The sequence below is a fragment of the Arachis ipaensis genome, chromosome B03 (assembly GCF_000816755.2).
Source record: "Arachis ipaensis cultivar K30076 chromosome B03, Araip1.1, whole genome shotgun sequence".
NCBI lineage: Eukaryota > Viridiplantae > Streptophyta > Magnoliopsida > Fabales > Fabaceae > Arachis > Arachis ipaensis.
Window position 1 is genome coordinate 23142359 of NC_029787.2, and position 22272 is coordinate 23164630.

At 38.5% G+C, this 22272-nt stretch overlaps 1 protein-coding gene across 1 annotated transcript; it reads left to right on the forward strand.

Annotated features, from left to right (window-relative positions):
- LOC107629807 (OPA3-like protein) lies at positions 2120 to 6038 on the forward strand. Its single transcript, XM_016332700.2, has 4 exons — positions 2120 to 2552; positions 2689 to 2823; positions 4924 to 5010; positions 5505 to 6038. Exons 1-4 carry the CDS (start codon positions 2421 to 2423, stop codon positions 5667 to 5669), a joined length of 519 nt encoding a protein of 172 aa, XP_016188186.1. The 5' UTR covers positions 2120 to 2420; the 3' UTR covers positions 5670 to 6038.

Genomic DNA, 22272 nt, shown 5'->3' on the forward strand with positions numbered 1-22272 from the left:
GTCGAACCGACAGATCCGATTCGATTTTCAGAATAATGGCTGCACCCACTTTTTGAATGGGAATTACAAAAAGCCATACATGTTTCAAAGGGGGAGGCCATAAATTTTTTAAGGGGGAGCCACTCTTTTATTTTTTATTATTTTTGTAAATTTTTTTTGGAGGGCCACTGCCTCCCCTCCATAGTAGGTAGCTTCGCCCCTGCACTTATTTATAGATATTATAGAATTAATTTTTTGTTGAATTGTGAACTATTAAGATGTTAATTTCAAATGTGAAACAGTTTAATTTGAAATGTAGAAATCAGATTCTCTGATTTTTTAAAAATACAAAAATCAAATCTTTTAATTTCTGTGATATAAAAATTAGACTCTCTAATGTTTAAAATTAAATCCTTCAATTTCTGTTTAAAAAGTTAAAAAATTTTGAGATACACATACGAGATCCTTCTATTTTTTGAAATCTCTTACAATTTTAAAAAAATATAAAAAATTACAAGATTGAGATATATCACCTATCTCACTTTCATGAAAAAAAATTAGACACTACTCTAAGGCTCATTTTTTTTATTATAGAGAATATGTTGGTGTTTGAATGAAAATGGACGTTTTTGATATATATGTATGTTAGTGGACGTATCAGATGTGCAATATCAACACGTGGAGGATGTGCTGACACAACACGTGGAGGGCATGTTGCTGATGTGGCAATGTGTGATTCGAAATGCCCACCCCGTGTTGCTGCAGGCTCTTCGAAAACACACAGAAACCTGCAATGCTTCCTGGATTCGGAGGCAACACGCCCACCGTGTGTTTGCAGGGCACTGCCACGCGTCTGAGCTAGGGCTGACAATGAGTAGGGTAGGGTAGGGTTTGGACTCTGCCCTAACCCTACTCGCGGTTTGAAAATTTCATTAAAACTCTACCCTACCCGCACCCTAAAGTTTTAAACCCTACTCTATCCTACCCTAACCAGTTTTCTCCAGTTCTTATCAGTTCACACCAGTTTTGTTCCTTGTACAGTTCAAAGAATAAACCGAACCGATTTAGGATTTGGTTCACCGATCTTTCGATCGAACCGGCCGGTCCGGTTCGATTTTTATAACTATGCTACCCGCAGAAACATCAATTTTTTTAAGCAAATATAAAATTAAATCATTCCAAATTTCATACATATTAATAAAATAAAAAGAAACTAATGCAAGTCATTACATGAGGGAGGTTGTGAGTTTAACTAAGTAATTTAGTGGTTGCTCGCTTATTGTAAGTCATTACATGAGGGAGGTTGTGAGTTTAACTCTCACCTCCTTCATTATATACCTAATTTTTATAAAATATGTGTTATATATGGGGTGCGGGTCGGGTAGGGTACACCCTAAATCCGTACCTTACTCTATCCGCAGACATATCCGGACCGATTTCTTTCCTACCTGCAGCGGGTTGGGTACCCGCAGGTAGGTTATGTATTGCCAGCCCTAATCTGAACTCGCCACATCACCATGCTCCTTACGTGTTGCCGGGAACTGCCACGCCGCTGATGCACTCTATCACCATGTCTTCCACATGTTGAACCTACATCCACAAACCGGCAAAACACCTTCATTTCTGTACGGTAGGTCGGGTACCGGACGGTTCGGGTTGGTACTTGAATTGATGAGAGGGGGAATCGCCTGGTTCCGAGTGCTGGATTGGAGGAGGGGTAACCGACTTCCCGAGCTCTTCGTGTAGAGAGGGGGGTGTCACCTGCAAAGATACTCCGACGCTCTAGTCAGTCAAGTGTGCAGGCGAAAAGTGAGAGAATGGTATGTGACATACCTTGGGGGAGGGGTAGTTACCCTTCCCCATATATACCGTGTCAGAGGCGGGTCCCACAAAGACAGAACCCACCTTCCTCAAAGCTTTCCCATACAACTATAGTAGAGAGCTGTCTAGGACGCGTGTCCGGATCAGTACTTGAACGCCTTGCACCCGACCGTTCGAGTCGGGTGGTTTGTGGGTCGGTCGACCCATGTGATGTTTAGGCCAGGCTGTAACGATTCCCAATATTGATAAAAAACATCCATGGCTATTCCAAATGAAAAATAAATTCTAGAACTAAAAAATAATAAAATAATAAAATAAAAAGAAGAAGGAAAAAAGTCGCATAAAAAAAGAAGTCTTTTGCGGAACGCACCGTTGTCCATTCCATGTTCTTGTTGTGCAAGAAAAGATACGAAGATGCTTCCCTCATTACCCACACAATTGCTTCAATCTTCCCATTACCATAACTCACTCTTCATATTCCCAGCTTCTGTTGTTGAAATTAATTAATGTTATTTTCATTAATTATAATTACTACTATTACTTTGGGGTTAGTTTTGAATTCAGTGTATTCCGAAAAAGGAAAGAATCAAGGTGAGTGAGTGAGTGAGAGAGAGAGAGTCATGGTGGTGCTGCCAGTGGTGAAGCTCGGAACTCTTCTTTTGAAAACAGCGTGCAAACCCATTGCCACCAGGCTCAAGAAAGAAGCTAGCTACCACCCTCGGTTCCGTAACCTCATCATCAACGTTGCCCAGGTCATCATCGTTCTCTTCCTTTCCCCATTTTCGCATCACTCACTTTGATGTGGCCGTGTTCCAGTGAATTCGGCGTTAGAACGCATTATTAGTATGATATACTATTGATGATTGTGTTTTCTGTGTATTATTTCAGGTGAATCATAGGTTTACGACAACAGTGCAGAGGCGCATTTATGGTCATTCAACTGATGTTGCGATCCGGCCACTGGATGAGGAGAAAGCCGTGCAAGCCGCAGCCGATCTTCTTGGCGAGATCTTCGTCTTCTCTGTAATTGGATCTTTACTTTTTCTTTGTTCATTGAAATGCCCACTACCTGTTTGTGTTTTTTACTCTGTTGATTTTGTGCTATTTGGTGCAAGTTTTGATTTATGGTTGTGATTGTTGTAGTTCATGTTCAGTTCCTTTTAGAATCATTGCATGGTCCAGGAATGTTATCTATGTATCAATGAGGGTTGAGGGATTGAGGATTTGAGGGTTTTCCGTCTTTTTCTTTTTGTCAGATACAAAAGTCAACCCTATGCTAGCTGAATTTTTCGGTTATGATGTTTGTTTAAAAGACACACTTATCTCCTCTCAAGTCTTGTTTGACTCTGCTGAAAAGTCACCACTCATTAATCTCTTATTATTTTCTTTCTTTTCTTTTCTTAGAATTGACATTCACCTTTTTGTGATCGTTAGCTTTGATTGATTTTGTAGGGACTAGAAAGAGGGATACTGTGAGGCATTAGCTATATTATAGACCATTTATAGCCAGGTTCCTGTCAAAGTATGGATGGTTAATTTGTTAACATTTATCTGAACACTTGTTGCAGAGGGAACCATAATGATAAGTTCTTTTGCGCATGGACACAGAGTAGTAAAAGTGTAAAACCGGGAGGGGTTAGTTGACTGAACCAGTACTGAGAGTAAGCTTAATGATTCTGAGATGAGAATGTTTTAATGAGTGGACACATAAGATAGGATTAGCAAAGAAATTTGGGTAGCATTAGTTGTGGAAAGGATGGTCAAATAATTATTAATTCGTTTGGACACGTGGTTAGAAGTGAATAGAGATCATGAAAAATTATAGACTAAACTATTAAAAAGGATCTAGATTCAAAGTGTCTTGTACTCTTGTCTATATATGTGGTTTAAGAAGATTTAAGCATTATCAATAACTGGGAATATGTCTCTTCCTTATATAACTCTTCTATCCATGATTTTATGTTCTGTGGGATTCCACTTTTGGGACACTTTTTGTAACCTAATTGGTAGAATTCTCTGAAGTAGTGATTCTTCTACATCTCTTTGATAATGTTCTTTTGTCCTTTAACCTGATAAAAGGTTGCAGTCTCTTATTCCTTTGATATGTTTAGTTGCAAATCTTACTTTTTTTAGTTCCAAACTTATTCCTCAAATCTAAATCTTTTCACCTAGATAAACACATATGGCCATATCTGGAAAGTCCAAAGCTCCCTTTAAACTCAAATATTTTATTTGGACCAACATCCTTAATAGAAAGTAATATCAATGACATTTACAAGTTTGAGGGACATATAAGGCTATTTCCTGTGATGTATGTGTTATGTGTGGGGTAAACTTGGAGTTAGTATCATATTTGTTTTTACATTGTCTTGTGGCTAACCTCTATAGAATGCTTTCTTTGGTATCTTTTGGCAAGTGTTGGGTGTGCCTTGCAGCCTTAGATTAGTTCTTGTTGACTAGATTAGTTGTTTTGGGAGATGGAAGGAGGCTGAACCTGTGTGGCAATGTGCTATCTGGTTGGACCATGATTTCCACACTTAGATTTTTGACAAGCGAGTTTTATGAGATAGGGTTAGATGGGTGCATCTACACCAAAGCTAATGATCTTTTTAAAGGGATTTTCTCTCTCCAATAAGTGAAGAGATTGGAAATCTACACTTTATTGACAGTTTTTCTATTGTTTGCTTCTGCTCTTATAAGGAGCATCTCTGGTCCTCCCGTCTAGGAAAAAGGAAGAGAAAATAATGTAAAGCACAGCATAAGACTTTTGTACAAGTTCAGGTTGAAAGGAAGTTTTATTTCAACCGAAGTTGTGGGGATTCAAGAAATTATGTGTAGGCTTTATAATTTATGAACCTGGAGTTATCTGCTTGGGGTAACATTATGCTTAGCATGTCTCTCTGTTTTGATGACATATCTGAACTTGATTGGGTGCTTAATCCGATTCTACGATTTTATTATTATAAACAGTTTCTTCTTATTAATGGGAAGAAGTGCTTCCTATAATTTTTAGAATTGCTTGGTCTTCTCTCTGTTTCTTTGCACCCCATGTTTTCTGCCTAGTTTAATGGTTTTCCATGTAGAGTTATTGCACATCATGCATTTTAATTCTCTTCTATTTAGGTTGCTGGAGCTGCTGTAATCTTTGAGGTGCAAAGAAGCTCTAGATCAGAAGCCAGAAAGGAAGAATTACGTAGACAGGAGATAGAGGTTGTCTTTTAAACTTTCCTCTCACTTGTAATTTATCCATTCAAAGAAGCAATAAAAAGCTGGTTTCTTGCAATCCATTTATTTTTGGGTAAATTACACTGGGCTATGAGATTCAATGTAATTACATTCAATCCCTTCTCTTCTTTTTAATTTTTTTTATCTCCCTGGTGATTGTCTAAAGTAAGGATTTCACTTTAGAGGAAGAAGTGAAGGGTTTTACCCATGGATCCATAAAATGAAAATGATTTCCATTTTTAATTTTAGTAACCCAGTGGTAAAATCCCTTACTTTTTTACATTCTAAAGTAAAATCTTCAAAAGATTCAGATTTGACGAGTAAAAAGGGTGAGTATAATTACACTGACACTTAGGAGAGGTCAATGACCGATGTTGTGAATTAATCTGGATGCATCTTCACCCAGTTTGGTAGATGCAGTTGTAGGGGCCAGAAATATTTTAATCTCAGAGGTTGTGCTCTGGTTTTGTTACTTTCAGGCAATAAAAACAAAGAATGAAGAGTTGGCTAGAGAAGTTGAACAACTTGGACACAAGCTTGAAGAGCTAGAACATCTTGCTAGAGGACGAGGTCTTTCTGGCATTCTGCACTTCAGGAACACTCAATCCGGTGCCAGTGCAGACAAAAAACCAAAATCCGATTGATTGTTGCTAATTTGCAAAATGCCAATAGATCTTGATGAAGTATTACTTGAATTCATTAGAGCCATTGCTCTTGAAAATTGTGTAGTTGATCTTGAAAAGTTCGAAAATATGGAGCTTCCAAACACTGAAGAAAGACAAGGACATAAAGCAATTTTTTTAGCACAACACTTTCTGAAGACATGCTTACTCTTCATACAATTACAGGCGAATTCTTTAGTTTTATTTACATGTAATTTGTGTAATAATTGCGTGTCATTCTGTGAAACAAATCAGATACAAGTTACTTCACGCTTCCTTATGTAGAGCCAATTGGTGCATATAAACATTTTTGTAATAAATGTCTTCCCATATCTTGATTTTTCATTGACATTGAGATCGTGTCAACATTAGGAAAAAAGTTTTTATGTATAAAATGTGAGATTCAAGCTAGTTTGTCCAACATTTTATTCAATGAGGTAAAATTTATCGACAAAATGGACGACAGAAAAGGAGTTCAAATACCATAATTCAATTTCCAATCAGGGGAAAGGCATTGCATGTCAACACTTGTTAGGTCTCGTACTCTTATATTTCTCATCATAAAAGCAGCTTCCTCTAAAAACTACATTCTTTGTAAAGGATCAAATTTAAATTGCGGAAATTTCCTTCACACTGTATAATCTAAAAATGGAACGTTTTTCCATTTGAGTTGTAAATTAAATACTACGTTGAAGCTCACCTCTGTATGAACTCTTGAGTTATTACTCAAGTTGACCCAAAAAATTTAAAATTTGATTCAATTTGACCCTTAACATTTTAATGGATTCAAATTGGACCTTGAAATTTATAATTGTAACTCACATTAACTCTTGGGCTAATTTCCGTTAATGACATGTTGATTTGGTACATTAACTTGTTGTGATTTAGATTTCTCACCTAGGTTTCATATGATCAAAATTTATTAGAGCTCCAGTAGCTTGATTGTTGCTCCCAAAGCAACAAAAGTTCAATTCTAGTAGCTTGATTGTTGCTCCCAGAGCAACAAAATTTTCAAATTGAACTTTTTATTGTCATCCTCGGAGGATGTTGGAGAGTCAATCAAGCTTTTAGAAGTCTAGTAAGGCCCGTTTAGGTAAACAGCTTAATTAAACTCCTTTTGATAAAATAGTTTAAACAATAAATGACTATATTAAAAGTAACTTATAAATAAGTTATTTCGTGTTTGAATTTTTAGCTCTAAAAGTACTTATTTTATAGAAATGTAATAAAAAATAATAGTATTATGAGAGAAATTATTTTTTTTAATTTCTTTATAAATTCCTAAATAGCTTCTTAGAAAGCTGCAATTTAGTTTTGAAAATTGTACTAGACATTAATACTACTACTTTACATAAGTCAAAAGATCAAAAAAGTTACTTTTGAACCTTTCCAAACGGACCCTAAGTCTTAGTCACATAGAATCTAGGTGAGAAGTTCAAATCTTAGTAAATTAACGTGCAAAATCAACACGCCATTTACAGAAATCAGCTTAGAAGCTAACGTGAATTACTATTGTAAATTTTAGGGCCGAATTAAGTCAATTGTAATTTTAATTGTCAATTTAATTCCAACCTCAAATTTCACGAACTAAATTGAGTATTATTTCAAACTTTCTTTCTTTCATTCATTTGATATGACTTTTCATTGTTCAATTACACATTTCCAAATTTTGGTATACTGTTTTGCATGAGATAAGCCTCAATGTAGTCCCTGAAGTTGCACTCGAGCCTCATAGTAGTCCCTGAACTTAAAAGTTCCTCAAAGTCATCCCCGAACTTGCACTCCGGAACTCAAAGTTGTCCTTCCGGCAATTTCTGGACACCTGGTGCAACCGGAAAGCTTAGCTGGCAGCGTTGGTGACACGTGGGACTCACAACGGCTAGCTGATGTGGCAGAGTAAACTCTTCCGACTCAATTTGGTCCCTCAGGTGAAGTTAAAACCCTAATCCCCAAATTTGAAGGCCACTTTGTTCACTCTGCTCTCTTCTCGTCGGTGCTGTGTTCTTCTCTTCTCCCTCTCTGAAGCCTGACGGTTATGGCTAGCACGAGCATTGCAGCTGGGAGCTCGAACAACCCACGATCATTTGGAAGCATCATGAGGAGAATGAACAGAAACAGAGAAGCTCGTTTGCCAGAATGGTGTGCCTGCGGGTTGAGACCGGTGCTGCGGTGGTCAGGGACAGATTCTAATCCAAGGAGACCGTTCCTGAGTTGCCCAAACTACAATGTAAGTATTATTGTTGTTAATTGCTGTATTTATGGATATAAATTTTGCTGATTGAATTTTCTTTGATGTGCAGACTGTGGGTAAGAAATGGTGTGGATTGTTTTTGTGGGTTGATAAAGTTTTGGAAGATGCCATGCCATGTGATGATAGAACAAGACATTCTGTTGATGATGAAGAATGGAAGATGAAGATGGCTTGGAAATTTGGTAAATTAGAAGCTGAAATTAGGGTTCTAAAAATGGGAAAAATTTTGATGTTTGTGTTCATGCTACTGATTGTAATTGGTGTTCTTGTATTAAAGCTGGATAGACAGTAGGGTCAACTGTATCTAGCAAAAAACAAATGACATGCATGTTATATGCATTCCTTGTTCATGTACTTGTTCCTATCCTTTTGTTTGAAAGAAATGGAAATTAAAGTGTTTGATTATATGCATACTTCTGTTTTTGGACTTCTTTTCAATCAAATAGAAATGGACAAGATTTGAACTACTCTTAAGTCTGTAATAGAGGATAATATATAAACAAAAGGTTGAGAAAACTCAATTCAATAAAGTCATAATTCATAATTCATATTGGTAATGTTTGATTCAAAAAAGGCATTATAGAGCCAAAACACCAAGTATATCAAAGTTGTTGACATATTGACCTGATAAAATTCAAATACTAAAATCCCCAACATTGGGACAATGTTTTAGGTATTGTAAACAACATCAGCAAAATAGATACAAAAAAACAGCCTGCTTTCCCTAAACATAATCATCCTAATCTTCATTTTTTGTGCCTTGAATCCAGGGTTGGGCACAAACTTCATGAAATTTGCAAGTCTTGTAGCAGTTTCCTGTGTTGCACCTTGCATAGGGTTAGGTGGAGGATTCCTTGCTGTATGACTACTTCTTGGTGGGATGGCAGCAGGTGGGGTGGTTACTGGTGGATTGCTACTTCCTGAAGCTGGTTTTTCACAATGCTTGGCTAACTTTATTTTTAGAGGGAGCTTTGGCGGCCTAACAGGTAAGGGTAGAACCTATCAGCCAAAAAATGTAACATAGTTAGTAAACTAGGTTAGGATGTTAGTATGATAAATTTAAAATCATATAAGCTCGTGAACTTGTTGAGAGTCATCAGTTGCTTCCAAGGGTGGTTGACTTTGGTCAAGATTGATTTAGGTTGGGGCTTCTGGGACAGGGGCAGCAAAGTTGGCCTGACCTTCACCACCATTAGCAGCAGTGGGTTGTGCAGCGGCAGCAGCCTCTTCGGCAGCAGTTCTCTTTGGACAGTTCCTTCTGGTGTGTTCTGCTTTGCCACAACAACGACATCGACCTTTTTTTATATATTCTTTTCATCTTTGTCTTCAACTTCTTACTCCCACTTGGCTCCTCATCTGCATATTTTCTTCTTTTTTCTTAAGTGGTCCGGGCTTGTTTCTAAATTTTGGTGCTTGTGGTCTGTTATATGGTGACTTTTCTCATAGTGCTTGACCTGGAATTGGATTGATATGGAAGGCATATGTGTTATTATATGCTTCCATGGTCAACCACTGATGACAATAGTCCTCCGGTCTCTTACCAGCCCTTGCCAGTGCAGCACACGCATGCACACATGGCATCCCTAAACAGCATTCACACAACAACGAAGACAACAACAGTAAGCCTACAACAAAGGTTGATAATGATAATAAGACTAAAACAATGAATTTAAAAAATATTACCACTCAATTGCTAGAAACCACATGTGCAAAGCCTCTTTCCCAAGTCCACAACCATGTTGGTTGGTCAGCCATGTACTTCGAACTTCTCATAATCTGCGTCACCAGACCACATCGGGACCCAATTTTTTTATTCCTTCCGTATCTTTTCTAACCTGCTGTGCTGTATAGGAGATAGAACTCCAGTGTTCGAATTCAGCTTCACCTTGTTCCTAGCTATGGACCTCATTGCATACATTCTGACTTCTTCCAAGAGTGTGATAATAGGCTTAGCTCTAGCATCTTTGATCCTGGAGTTGAAGACTTCACAGGTATTGTTGCAGATGTTATCTATTTTAGGTGCATTACTGAAGAATGTCCGGCTCCAAGAGTCTCTAGGCTACTTGTTCAAATACTCCCAGGCTTCCTTATTAACCCTTTCAATCTTTTTGATGATATCAAGGAAGCCATCTTGGCTAGTACACCTTGCACAATCCCAAAGTAGCCCTCTAAGCTGGAGATCCTTCCATTGCTTATTGAAGTTATTCCACAGATGCCAAACACAGAATCTGTGATGGACATCTGGAAAAACCTCCTTAACTGCATTTATAAGGCCCTGTTTCAGATACCAAAGAAGGGGTCAGATAGTTGTTTTCGGGTAGCAAAATTGTCCCTACACTTATATAAGTGACATCAAAATAGTCCCTAGACTTGTTCAAGTGACATCAAACTAGTCCCTACACTTATGTAAGTGACATCAAACTAGTCCCTACACAGAACTGTTACAGAACATTATGCAGAACAGGATAAATGAGTAACAATAGATTGACAGAATATTATACAGCATATAATCAGTCCAGGATTAATTTTGCATATATAGACAGCAGCCCAGTGTATTAACATCATATAGGTAACTACAATAGATAGATTGACACTAATTAACTTAGAACTCTTAAGGCACAACCACTGTATAAATAAGTCACAATAGATTAATTCAGCATATATAGAAAGCAGCCCAGTGTATAATCATCATGTTGAAACACACCCAATATGTAACTAATAAGTAACAACCAGTGACTTGTTATAACTAAGAACTATTAAGTCACAACCAGTGTATAAACATCATTTTAAGTCACAATAGATTAATTCAACATATATAATCAGTAGCCCAGTGTATAAACATCATTTTAAGTGACAACCTATAAATATTGCATACCTTCTGCATATTTGAGATAAAACACAGCTTGTTCTTCTTATAATCCCCCAGGTCTTGATGAAGTAATTCCAAGAACCATCTCCAGTTTTCAGTGTTCTCAACAGGGACAATTGCATAGGCAATAACATATATATGGTTGTTTGCATCTTGGCCAATTGCAGACAATATCTAACCACCATGCCGTGTCTTCAGAAAAGCTCCATCCAAGACTATGAGGGGTTTGCAACCAGCCAGAAATCCTTTTTTACATCCCTCCAAACAAACATACATCTTCTCGAAAATTGGATCATCATCAGGGTTGGGCTGAGGTATAACCCTAACTGTGACAGTGGATCCTGGATTGCTCTTTAGCAGTATCAGCCCATAATCCCTCATCATGCCATATTGGGCAGCTGCATCACCGTACACAACAGATCTAGCATCTCCTAAGGCCCTGGTCAGTGAAGACTTGTTTAGTTCCAGATCACATTCGGTCTTAAAATATTGTGCAGCCTCGGAGTGTCTCAGATTTGGATATTTTCTTAGCTTCTTCACCAATTTGTAGGCTAGCCACTTCCTATTAGCTAGTCTATTTTTGGTCTCTCTTGCACAGGTGTGGTCATCCATGAATATCTTTATCTACCAGCAATTGTTCTCAGTATTATTAGAGGTATACACAAGCCAGCCACAGCTCTCATCCTTACACACAGCTCTCATCCTCACGTTATCGTTCTTCTTAAACCAAATCCTTCTACCCTCTTGTATGCAATACTCACGCACAGCCTCTTTGAACTCCATTTTTGTAGTGAAAGTCATTCCAACCTCTAGCCTAAGCTCTCCAAACCTCCCTCCTTCTCTAAATGCAGGGAATATGTCATCTGAATCAACTTCCTCCAACTCATCCTCAGAGTTTGGAGGAGTCTTCATTTCTTCCGAGTGCCATGAGTCTCCACCATCAGAATCATTATAAGCATCATCCTGCACATCATGATAAGGAGCAACTGATGATCCAAACTTAGGAATCGGTCCAAAAATGATTTCATCATCCTCAGAATCTGAGTCTGCACAAACAGGACCAGCATCTTCAACCATAACAGACTTCTTTCCTTTTGTAAGTTTCTTTCCTGGCCTACTTCTCAATTTCATATTACTCTTTGCTGCTGACCTATCCGGAGGCAAGTCTTCTTCACTGGACACTTCATCACCACCAGGCCTATATGCTTCATCCTCTGCACTATCATCACTGTCATGGATGTCTGAGGATCCCTCTGAACTAGACAAAGTAACAAAGGCTGTCTTGGGTTGTTTTCCTTTACCAGTTGTTCTTGCAATATTTCCAGTAGCAGCAGCTCTTGTCAGTGGCCTCCTTCTACATGCTGCTGCTATTTTTACATTCTTACAGTCTCTCTTTATTTTAGCCTTCTTGATTTCTTTTCCTTTGGACCAAGGTTTTGGAATTGCAGTGGGTTGGAGCATTTTTTTTGTGGGATTTTGGGCTTGCTTATACTGGGTTGGGCCATTGTTTTTGGTGGTGGATTGGGCTTAGGTCCAAGACTTGCAGTGGGTTGGAGGGGAAGTTTTTTCTGCTTTGTTTCAGTTACCAGCAGCCAATGAGGTAGGTGGCTCCTTTGGTTTTGTGGATTCAGTAGTATTATTTGGTTCAGAAGTTGGATTGCATGGTGTTGTGCTGGGAATTGGTTCAGATGTGGCATTGGTGGTGGGTTTTGGGGTGGGAATAATGGTTGGTATCAGCATCAGCTCCTTGTCAGAAACCACTTGTTCTGCTTCTTCAATATACACAGGCTCAGATACTCCATGTTCGTAGTACACATGAATAACCCCCTTGTTCTGCTGAGCCAGGTAACACGATGCGCAGAAATCGTGACGGTTCTATTCCTTGGTAACGGCGCTGAAAACTTTATACGCACGTTCATAATCTTAATTCTTTGTCACAACTTCGTACAACTGACCAGCAAGTGCACTGGGCCGTCCAAGTAATAAACCTTACGTGAGTAAGGGTCGATCCCACGGAGATTGTCGGCTTGAAGCAAGCTATAGTCACCTTGTAAATCTCAGTCAGGCGAATTCAAATGGTTATGGAGATAAAAAGATAAATAAAACGTAAAATAAAGATAGAGGTACTTATGTAATTCATTGGTGAGAATTTCAGATAAGCGTATAGAGATGCTTTCGTTCCTCTGAACCTCTGCTTTCCTGCTGTCTTCATCCAACCATTTCTACTCCTTTCCATGGCAAGCTTTATGTAGGGCATCACCGTTGTCAATGGCTACATCCCATCCTCTTTGTGAAAATGGTCCAATGCGCTGTCACTGCATGGCTAATCATCTGTAGGTTCTCGATCATACTGGAATAGGATTTACTATCCTTTTGCGTCTGTCACTACGTCCAGCACTCGCGAGTTTGAAGCTCGTCACAGCCATCCCTTCCTAGATCCTACTCGGAATACCACAGACAAGGTTTAGACTTTCTGGATCTCAAGAATGGCCATCCATGGGTTCTAACTTATACCACGAAGATTCTAATATCTCGGACTCGATCCTCTGTATTAGATATCTAAGAGATATTCATTCTAGCTTGTTTGCATGTAGAACGGAAGTGTTTGTCAGGCACGCGTTCATGAGTGAGAATGATGATGAGCGTCACATAATCATCACATTCATCATGTTCTTGGGTGCGAATGGATATCTTAGAATAGGAATAAGCTTGAATTGAATAGAAAAACAGTAGTACTTTGTATTAATTCATGAGGAACAGCAGAGCTCCACACCTTAATCTATGGTGTGTAGAAACTCTACCGTTTGAAAATACATAAGTGATAATGGTCCAGGCATGGCCGAATGGCCAGACCCCATGAAAGTCTAAGATAGCATAAAAACTAATCAAAGATCCCTTACAAAGATAGTAAAAAGTCCTATTTATATTAAACTAGTTACTAGGGTTTACAGAAATGAGTAAATGATGCAGAAATCTACTTCCGGGGCCCACTTGGTGTGTGCTTGGGCTGAGCATTGAACTTTACACGTGTAGAGGTCTTTCCTGGAGTTGAACGCCAGTTTGTAACCTGTTTCTGGCGTTTAACTCCACTTTGCTACCTGTTTCTGGCGTTTGACTCCAGAATGCAGCATGAAACTGGAGTTCAACGCCAGTTTACGTCATCTATCCTTAATCAAAGTATGGACTATTATATATTGCTGGAAAGCTCTGAATGTCTACTTTCCAACACAATTGAGAGCGCGCCATTTGAAGTTCTGTAGCTCCAGAAAATCTACTTTGAGTACAGGGAGGTCAGAATCCAATAGCATCTGCAGTCCTTCTTCAACCTCTGAATCTGATTTTTGCTCAAGTCCCTCAATTTCAGCCAGAAATTACCTGAAATCATAGAAAAATACACAAACTCATAGTAAAGTCTAGAAATGTGATTTTTATTTAAAAAATAATAAAAATATACTTAAAAACTAACTAAATCATACTGAAAACTATGTAAAAACAATGCCAAAAAGCGTATAAATTATCCGCTCATCACAACACCAAACTTAAATTGTTGCTTGTCCCCAAGCAACTGAAAATAAAATAGGATAAAAAGAAGAGAATATACTATAAATTCCAAAATATCAATGAAACTTAGCTCCAATCAGATGAGCGGGACTTGTAGCTTTTTGCCTCTTGAATAGTTTTGGCATCTCACTTTATCCATTGAGGTTCAGAATGATTGGCATCTATAGGAACTTAGAATTCAGATATTGTTATTGATTCTCCTAGTTCAGTATGTTGATTCTTGAACACAGCTACTTTATGAGTCTTGGCCGTGACCCTAAGCACTTTGTTTTCCAGTATTACCACCGGATACATAAATGCCACAGACACATAACTGGGTGAACCTTTTCAGATTATGACTCAGCTTTGCTAAAGTGTCCAATTAGAGGTGTCCAGGGTTCTTAAGCACACTCTATTTTTGCTTTGGACCTTGACTTTAACTGCTCAGTCTCAAGTTTTCACTTGACACCTTCACGCCACAAGCACATGGTTAGGGACAGCTTGGTTTAGCCGCTTAGGCCAGGATTTTATTCCTTTAGGCCCTCCTATCCACTGATGCTCAAAGCCTTGGATCCTTTTTATTTACCCTTGCCTTTTGGTTTTAAGGGCTATTGGCTTTTTGCTCTTGCCTTTTGGTTTAAAGAGCTTTTGGCTTTTTCTTTTTCTATTTCTTTTTACCATTTTTTTTTCTTTTTTTTTTCTGCAAGCTTTTGTATTCACTGCTTTTTCTTGCTTCAAGAATCATTTTTATGATTTTTCAGATTATCAAATAACATTTCTCCTTTTCATCATTCTTTCAAGAGCCAACATATTTAGCATTCATAAACAACAACTTCAAAACACATATGCACTGTTCAAGCATACATTCAGAAAACAAAAAGTGTTGCCACCACATCAAAATAATTAAACTAGTTTCAAGGATGAATTCGAAACCATGTACTTCTTGTTCTTTTGTAATTAAAATATTTTTCATTCAAGAGAGGTGATGGATTCATATTCATAACTTTAAGGCATAGACACTTAGACACTAATGATCATGTAATAAGACACAAATATAAATAAACATAAAGCTCAAAAATCGAAAAACAAGAAAATAAATAAACAAGGAGATTAAGAAATGAGTCCACCTTAGTGAGGGTGGCGTCTTCCTCTTCTTGAAGAACCAATGGTGCTCTTGAGCTCCTCTATGTCTCTTCCTTGTCTTTCTTGCTCCTCCCTCATAGCTCTTTGATCTTCTCTAATTTCATGAAGGATGATGGAGTGCTCTTGGTGCTCCACCCTTAGTTGTCCCATGTTGGAACTTAATTCTCCTAGGAAAGTGTTAATTTGTTCCCAATAGTTTTGTGGAGGGAAGTGCATCCCTTGAGGCATCTCAGGGATTTCATGGTGAGAAATCTCCTCATGCTCATGTGGAGGTCCATGATCTCTTGTTTGCTCCATCCTTTTCTTAGTGATGGGCTTATCCTCTTCAATGAGGATATCTTCCTCTATGTTAATTCCAACTGAATTGTAGAGGTGGCATATGAGGTGAGGAAAGGCTAACCTTGCCCAAGTGGAGGACTTGTCAGCCACCTTGTAAAGTTCTTGAGGTATAATCTCATGAACTTCTACCTCCTCTCCAATCATGATACTATGGATCATGATGGCCCGGTCTATAGTAACTTCAGACCGGTTACTAGTAGGAATGATTGAGCGTTAAATGAACTCTAGCCATCCCCTAGCCACTGGTTTGAGGTCATGCCTTCTTAGTTGAACCGGCTTGCCTCTTGAGTCAATTTTTCATTGAGCTCCTTCCTCACATATGTCTATGAGGACTTGGTCCAACCTTTGATCAAAGTTGACCCTTCTTGTGAAGGGACGTGCATTTTCTTCAATCATTGGCAAGTTGAACGCCAGCCTTACATTTTCTGGACTAAAATCTAAGTATTTTCTCCGAACCATAGTAAGCCAATGCTTTGGATTTGGGTTCACACGTTGATCATGGTTCCTTGTGATCCATGCGTTTGCATAGAACTCTTGAACTATTAGGATCCCGACTTGTTGAATGGGGTTGGTGAGAACTTCCCAACCTCTTCTTTGAATCTCAAGTCGGATCTCCGGATACTCATTCCTTTTGAGCTTGAAAGGAACCTCAGGGATCACTTTCTTCTTGGCCACAACTTCATAGAAGTGGTCTTGATGGACCTTTGAGATGAATCTCTCCATCTCCCATGACTCAGAGGTGGAAGCAATTGCCTTCTCTTTCCTCTTTCTAGAGGTTTCTCTGGCCTTAGGTGCCATAAATGGTTATGAAAAAACAAAAAGCAATGCTTTTACCACACGAAACTTAAAATGTTTGCTCGTCCCCGAGCAAAAGAAGAAAGAAAGAAGTAGAAGAAGAAGAGAAATGGAGGAGAGGGAGAGAGAGTATGTTTCGGCCAAGTGGAAAAAGAGAGGGTTGTGTTGTATGAAATAGAAGAAGGAATGAGGGGTTTATATAGAAGTGGGGAGGGGTTTAGGGTTCGGCCATTTAGGGTTGGGTTTGGGAGGGAAAATATTTTGAATTTGAAGGTAGGTGGGGTTTATGGAGAAGAGAAGATGGATGTGAGTGGTGAGGGGGTGATGGAAAAGAGTAGTTGAAGTGATTGGTGAAGGGCATTTGGGGAAGAGAGTTATGAAAAGGTGTGAAGAGGAGAGAATAGGGTTAGGTGGGGATCCTGTGGGGTCCACAGATCCTGAGGTGTCAAGGATTTTTTATCCCTGTACCCTTTAGACATGTAAAACGCCCTATACATGCAATCCTGGCGTTTAACGCCAGATTGCTGCCTGTTTCTGGCGTTAAATGCCACTTCCATGCTCTGTTCTGGTGTTTAACGCCAGGTAGATGCTTGTTTCTGGCGTTAAACGCCAGCTTGGTGCCTGTTTCTGGCGTTAAACGCCAGACAGATGCTTGTTTCTGGCGTTTAAACGCCAAACTGTTCTCCTCCAGGGTGTGCTATTTTTCATTCTATTTTTCACTCTATTTTTTATTTTTCAGTAGTTTTTGTGACTTCACATGATCATCAACCTAAAGAAAACATAAAATAACAATAGAAAATAAATAAATATAATTAGATAACATTGGGTTGCCTCCTAACAAGCGCTTCTTTATTGTCAATAGCTTGATAGTGAGCTCTCATGGAGCCTCACATATGTTCAGAGCAAGGTTGGAACCTCCCAACACCAAACTTAGAGTTTGAATGTGGGGGTTCAACACCAAACTTAGAGTTTGACTGTGGGGACTTTGGTTGACTCTGCAGTGAGAGAAGCTTTTCATGCTTCCTCTCTATGGTTACAGAAGGAGATCCTTGAGTTTTAAACACAAGGTTGTCATGTCAGTTGATCCAGATCACTCAGTTCATTGGTGAGCAAGGGAGGTTCATCTTCTCAAGTCTCATTACCAAATAATTTGGCATTCAGCTTCATGATTGCACCAAGGTACTTGGCAACTTGCTCTTCAGTAACATCTTCATTCTCTTCAGAAGAAGAATACTCATCAGAGCTCATGAATGGTATAAGGAGGTTCAATGGAATCTCTATGGTCTCTAGATGAGTCTCAGATTCCTTTAGTTCCTCAGAGAGAAACTCCTTGTTGATCACTGGACGTCCCAGGAGGTCTTCCTCACTGGGATTCACGTCCTCTCCCTCCCTTGTAGGTTCGGCCATGATGGTTAATTCAACGACCTTGCATTCTCTTTTTGGATTCTCTTCTGTATTGCTTGGGAGAGTACTAGGAAGGGTTTCAGTGACCCTTTTACTCAGCTGGCCCACTTGTGCCTCCAGATTTCTAATGGAGGACCTTGTTTCATTCATAAAACTTAAAGTGGCCTTAGATAGATCAGAGACTATATTTGCTAAGCTAGATGGATCCTGCTCAGGACTCTCTGTCTTTTGCTGAGTGGATGATGGAAAAGACTTGCTATTGCTAAACCTGTTTTTTCCACCATTGTTAAAGCCTTGTTGAGGCTTTTGTTGATCCTTCCATGAGAAATTTGGATGATTTCTCCATGAGGGATTATAGGTGTTTCCATAGGGTTCACCCATGTAATTCACTTCTGCTATTGCAGGGTTCTCAGGATCATAAGCTTCTTCTTCTGAAGATGCCTTTTTAGTACTGTTGGTTGATTCCTTCAATCCATTCAGACTCTGAGAGATCATATTGACTTGCTGAGTCAATATTTTATTCTGAGCCAATATGGCATTCAGAGTATCTATTTCAATAACTCCCTTCCTCATAGGCGTTCCATTATTCACAGGATTCCTTTCAGAAATGTACATGAATTGGTTATTTGCAACCATGTCAATGAGTTCTTGAGCTTCTGCAGGCGTCTTCTTTAGGTGAATGGATCCACCTGCAGAATGATCCAGTGACATCTTTGATAGCTCAGACAGACCATCATAGAATATATCCAGGATGGTCCATTCTGAAAGCATGTCAGAAGGACACTTTTTGGTCAGTTCCTTGTATCTCTCCCAAGCTTCATAGAGGGATTCACCTTCTTTCTGTTTGAAGGTTTGAACATCCACTCTAAGCTTACTAAGCTTTTGAGGAGGAAAGAACTTGGCTAAGAAAGCTGTGACCAGCTTATCCCAAGAGTTCAGGCTATCCTTAGGTTGAGAGTCCAACCATATTCTAGCTTTGTCTCTTACAGCAAATGGGAAAAGCATAAGCCTGTAGACCTCGGGATCAACCCCATTGGTCTTAACAGTATCACAGATCTGCAAGAATTCAGTTAAGAACTGAAAAGGATCTTCGGATGGAAGTCCATGAAACTTGCAGTTCTGTTGCATCAGAGAAACTAATTGAGGTTTAAGCTTAAAAATGTTTGCTCCAATGGCAGGAATTGAGATGCTTCTTCCATGTAAATTGGAATTTGGTGCAGTGAAGTCACCAAGCATCTTCCTTGCATTGTTATTATTTTTGGCCATGTCTCATTCTTTTTCGAAAATATTTGTCAGATTTTCTCCAGAGAGTCGTGCTTTGGCTTCGCTTAGCTTCCTCTTCAGAGTCATTTCAGGTTCAGGATTAGCTTCAACAAGAATGTTCTTATCCTTGTTCCTGCTCATATGAAAAAGAAGAAAACAGAAAAGAAAATATGGAATCCTCTATGTTACAGTATAGAGATTCCTGTATGTGAGTAGAAGAAGATAAGAATAAAAGAAGAGAAATTCGAACACCAAGAGGAAAAGAGGGTTCGAATTTTGAGATGAAGAGAATTGTTAGTAATTAAATAAATAATTAGAAGGAGATGAGAGAGAGGGAATTTCGAAAATTAATTAAATTAAAAATAAAATTTAAAGTTAAATTTTGAAAATTAAAATTGAAATCAAATTAAATTAAAAATTAAAAATAATTAGTTAAAAAAAAGGAATTTTGAAAAAGAGGGAAGGGATTTTCGAAAATTAGAGAGAGAATTAGTTAGGTAGTTTTGAAAAAGATTTGAAAATTAATTTTGAAAAGATAAGAAGTTAGAAAAGATTTTGAAAAAGATGTGATTGAAACTTATTTTGAAAAAAAAGATTTGAAAAAGAAATTTAAAAAGATTTGATTTTAAAAATTAAAGTTGATTACTTGACTAACAAGAAACTAAAAAGATATGATTTAAAAATTAAAGATTGAACCTTTCTTAAGAGGCAAGTAACAAACTTTTAAAATTTTTGAATCAATCACATTAATTGTTAGCATTAACTTTGATAATATGAAATAGAAATAAGAAAAAGATTTTGAAAATCAAATTAAAATTTTCGAAATTATGAAAGAAAAAGTGAAAAAGATTTGATTTTTTGAAAAAGATTTGAAAAAGATAGAATTTTTAAATTGAAAATTTGATTTGATTCATAAGAAACAACTTAATTTTAAAATTTTTTGAAAAAGTCAACTCAAATTTTCGAATTTTATGAGTGAAAAAGGGAAAGATATTTTTTTTATTTTTGAATTTTTAATGATGAACGAGAAAAACATCAAAAAGACTCAATGCATGAAAATTTTGGATCAAAACATGTGATGCATGCAAGAACACTATGAATGTCAAGATGAACACCAAGAACACTGTTCCGAGGGTTACCTGAAACTGGAGGTCGATCTCGGTTGAGATCCTCTGTACGGATCGGTACCGACGTGTCCGGCTGGTAGGAGACGACCGGAGCTGTCGTGTCCGACTTGTTGGACTGGTTGTACTGCTGATCCTTCGTCACCGGAGGGTGGGGGGTACCTGCAAGAGACTCCGATGCTTAAGTTAGCATGGGTATTAAACAGGTGTTATGTAGAATCAGAGTATGAGTTATACCTGGGTGTTCCAGTGTATTTATAATGGTGAGATGTGACCTTTGGATAAGATAAGTTAGTTATCTTATCTTATCTTTATCTTTTGGGTTGAGGTCAGCGTATCTTCAACGGAACCGCCCTTCTCTCTGTAGGCCTGAACGACCTTTGGATTTGGGTCGTATTCCTTGAATTGGGCCCTTTTTGGGCTTTCCTGTCGATTTGGCCGAGTTCTTCGTAAAGAAGTCGGTCCGCTTGACCTAAAGAGGTCGGTCGCTTTATCGTCGATCACCCCAGGTCGGATATCTCGACCCAGGGTATGAACAGTGCCCCTGCTTGAGCTCGGTCTTCTTTGTTGAGGTCGAGTCCTTGACTTCGGTCTTTCTTGTAGCGAAGCCGAACTCAAGCATCTTGTCGACTCCTTTTTGTAGCAGCTTTTGAATGTAGAACGTTTTTCCTCTACAAGCGCGTGCTTTTGTATTAGCGCTTTTTTGGGAATGCAAGTTATTTTTAATATCCGCATTTAATTGGCATTTAATTGCCCCGTTTCCCCTAACTTCTCTATTTTTGAATTCTGCATTCAAGAAACGGTTTCTCTCCTTTGCCCTTTTTGTAACTTCTTCGCACTTATTCATTTTCTGCCTTTCACCCACATTTCAACTTTTCTTGCGACGTCGCTTGGTGATTTTTCTGAAGCTTCTGTTTTTGCCTGGAGTTTTGTGGTTTCGCGTTTCTCTCTGTGATACTGCTTTTGTTCGTGCTTTTTTGCTCGTGAGAGGGCAATTCCAGATTTCGTCTTCCATCCTCAATTTCCCTGAAGCTTGCTACTTTTTCCAGGTTGGTATTGGCTTTCTTGCTTCTTTCATAGCTTCGTCTTCAGTTTTTTAGTGAAGCTTTGATTTTGCATGTTTGAAAGTTTGAATCTTTTTTGAGGTCTTGTATTTGCTTGTCACTGTAATGTGTTTTCCCTGACTTTCTTTTACGCATTCTCTTGGCATTTCTGTCGAGGCTTTCTAGGGTTTTGTTGTTGCTTCTGGTTGTTTCTTGTCTGATATCGATAGAGAATCTGCATCTGTTCCTCGCTTTGTTTGGAGATTTTTTTTTATTCTGACAAAGTTTGCACCTTTGATGATTTCTACTTGGCGTGTTTGATGTTAGTGCTTGCTCTTTGCTGGTGATTTTTTGCTTGATTTCGAAAAAGTTTGTGCCTTTGCTGTTTTTCTGCTGATAAACTGTAGGAGGGTGGACCTTTTGCATTTTTTGCTTCCTTTGTTTTCTTTCTGGATTTTATTTTGATGAGTGCCGAGATGTAGGTTTTAGAAATAACTTAAAGACCTTGCTTTGTTTACTGCCTCCAAGGGATGCCCCAAGACCTTTGTCTTGAGTCTTGGGGTTTTCCCTTTTTGTTTATCCGCCCGTCGAGATGTTTTGCCCTCTATCCGAGATGTTTTTAAGTAATCCATTCTTCTTTTCTTTTTTTAGGATTTAGTTGACCTTATGTCTTCCCGAAATAACGTTGTAGAGATGCCTTCCCAGGTTCCCGCGGGTATGGCCGATTGGGTGGACTCCATGGTTCTCATGTGTGTCTCGCTGGTTGATTCTGAATTTTGTGCTCAGCTTAGGCAGTTTCATAGTGTCTGTAGTA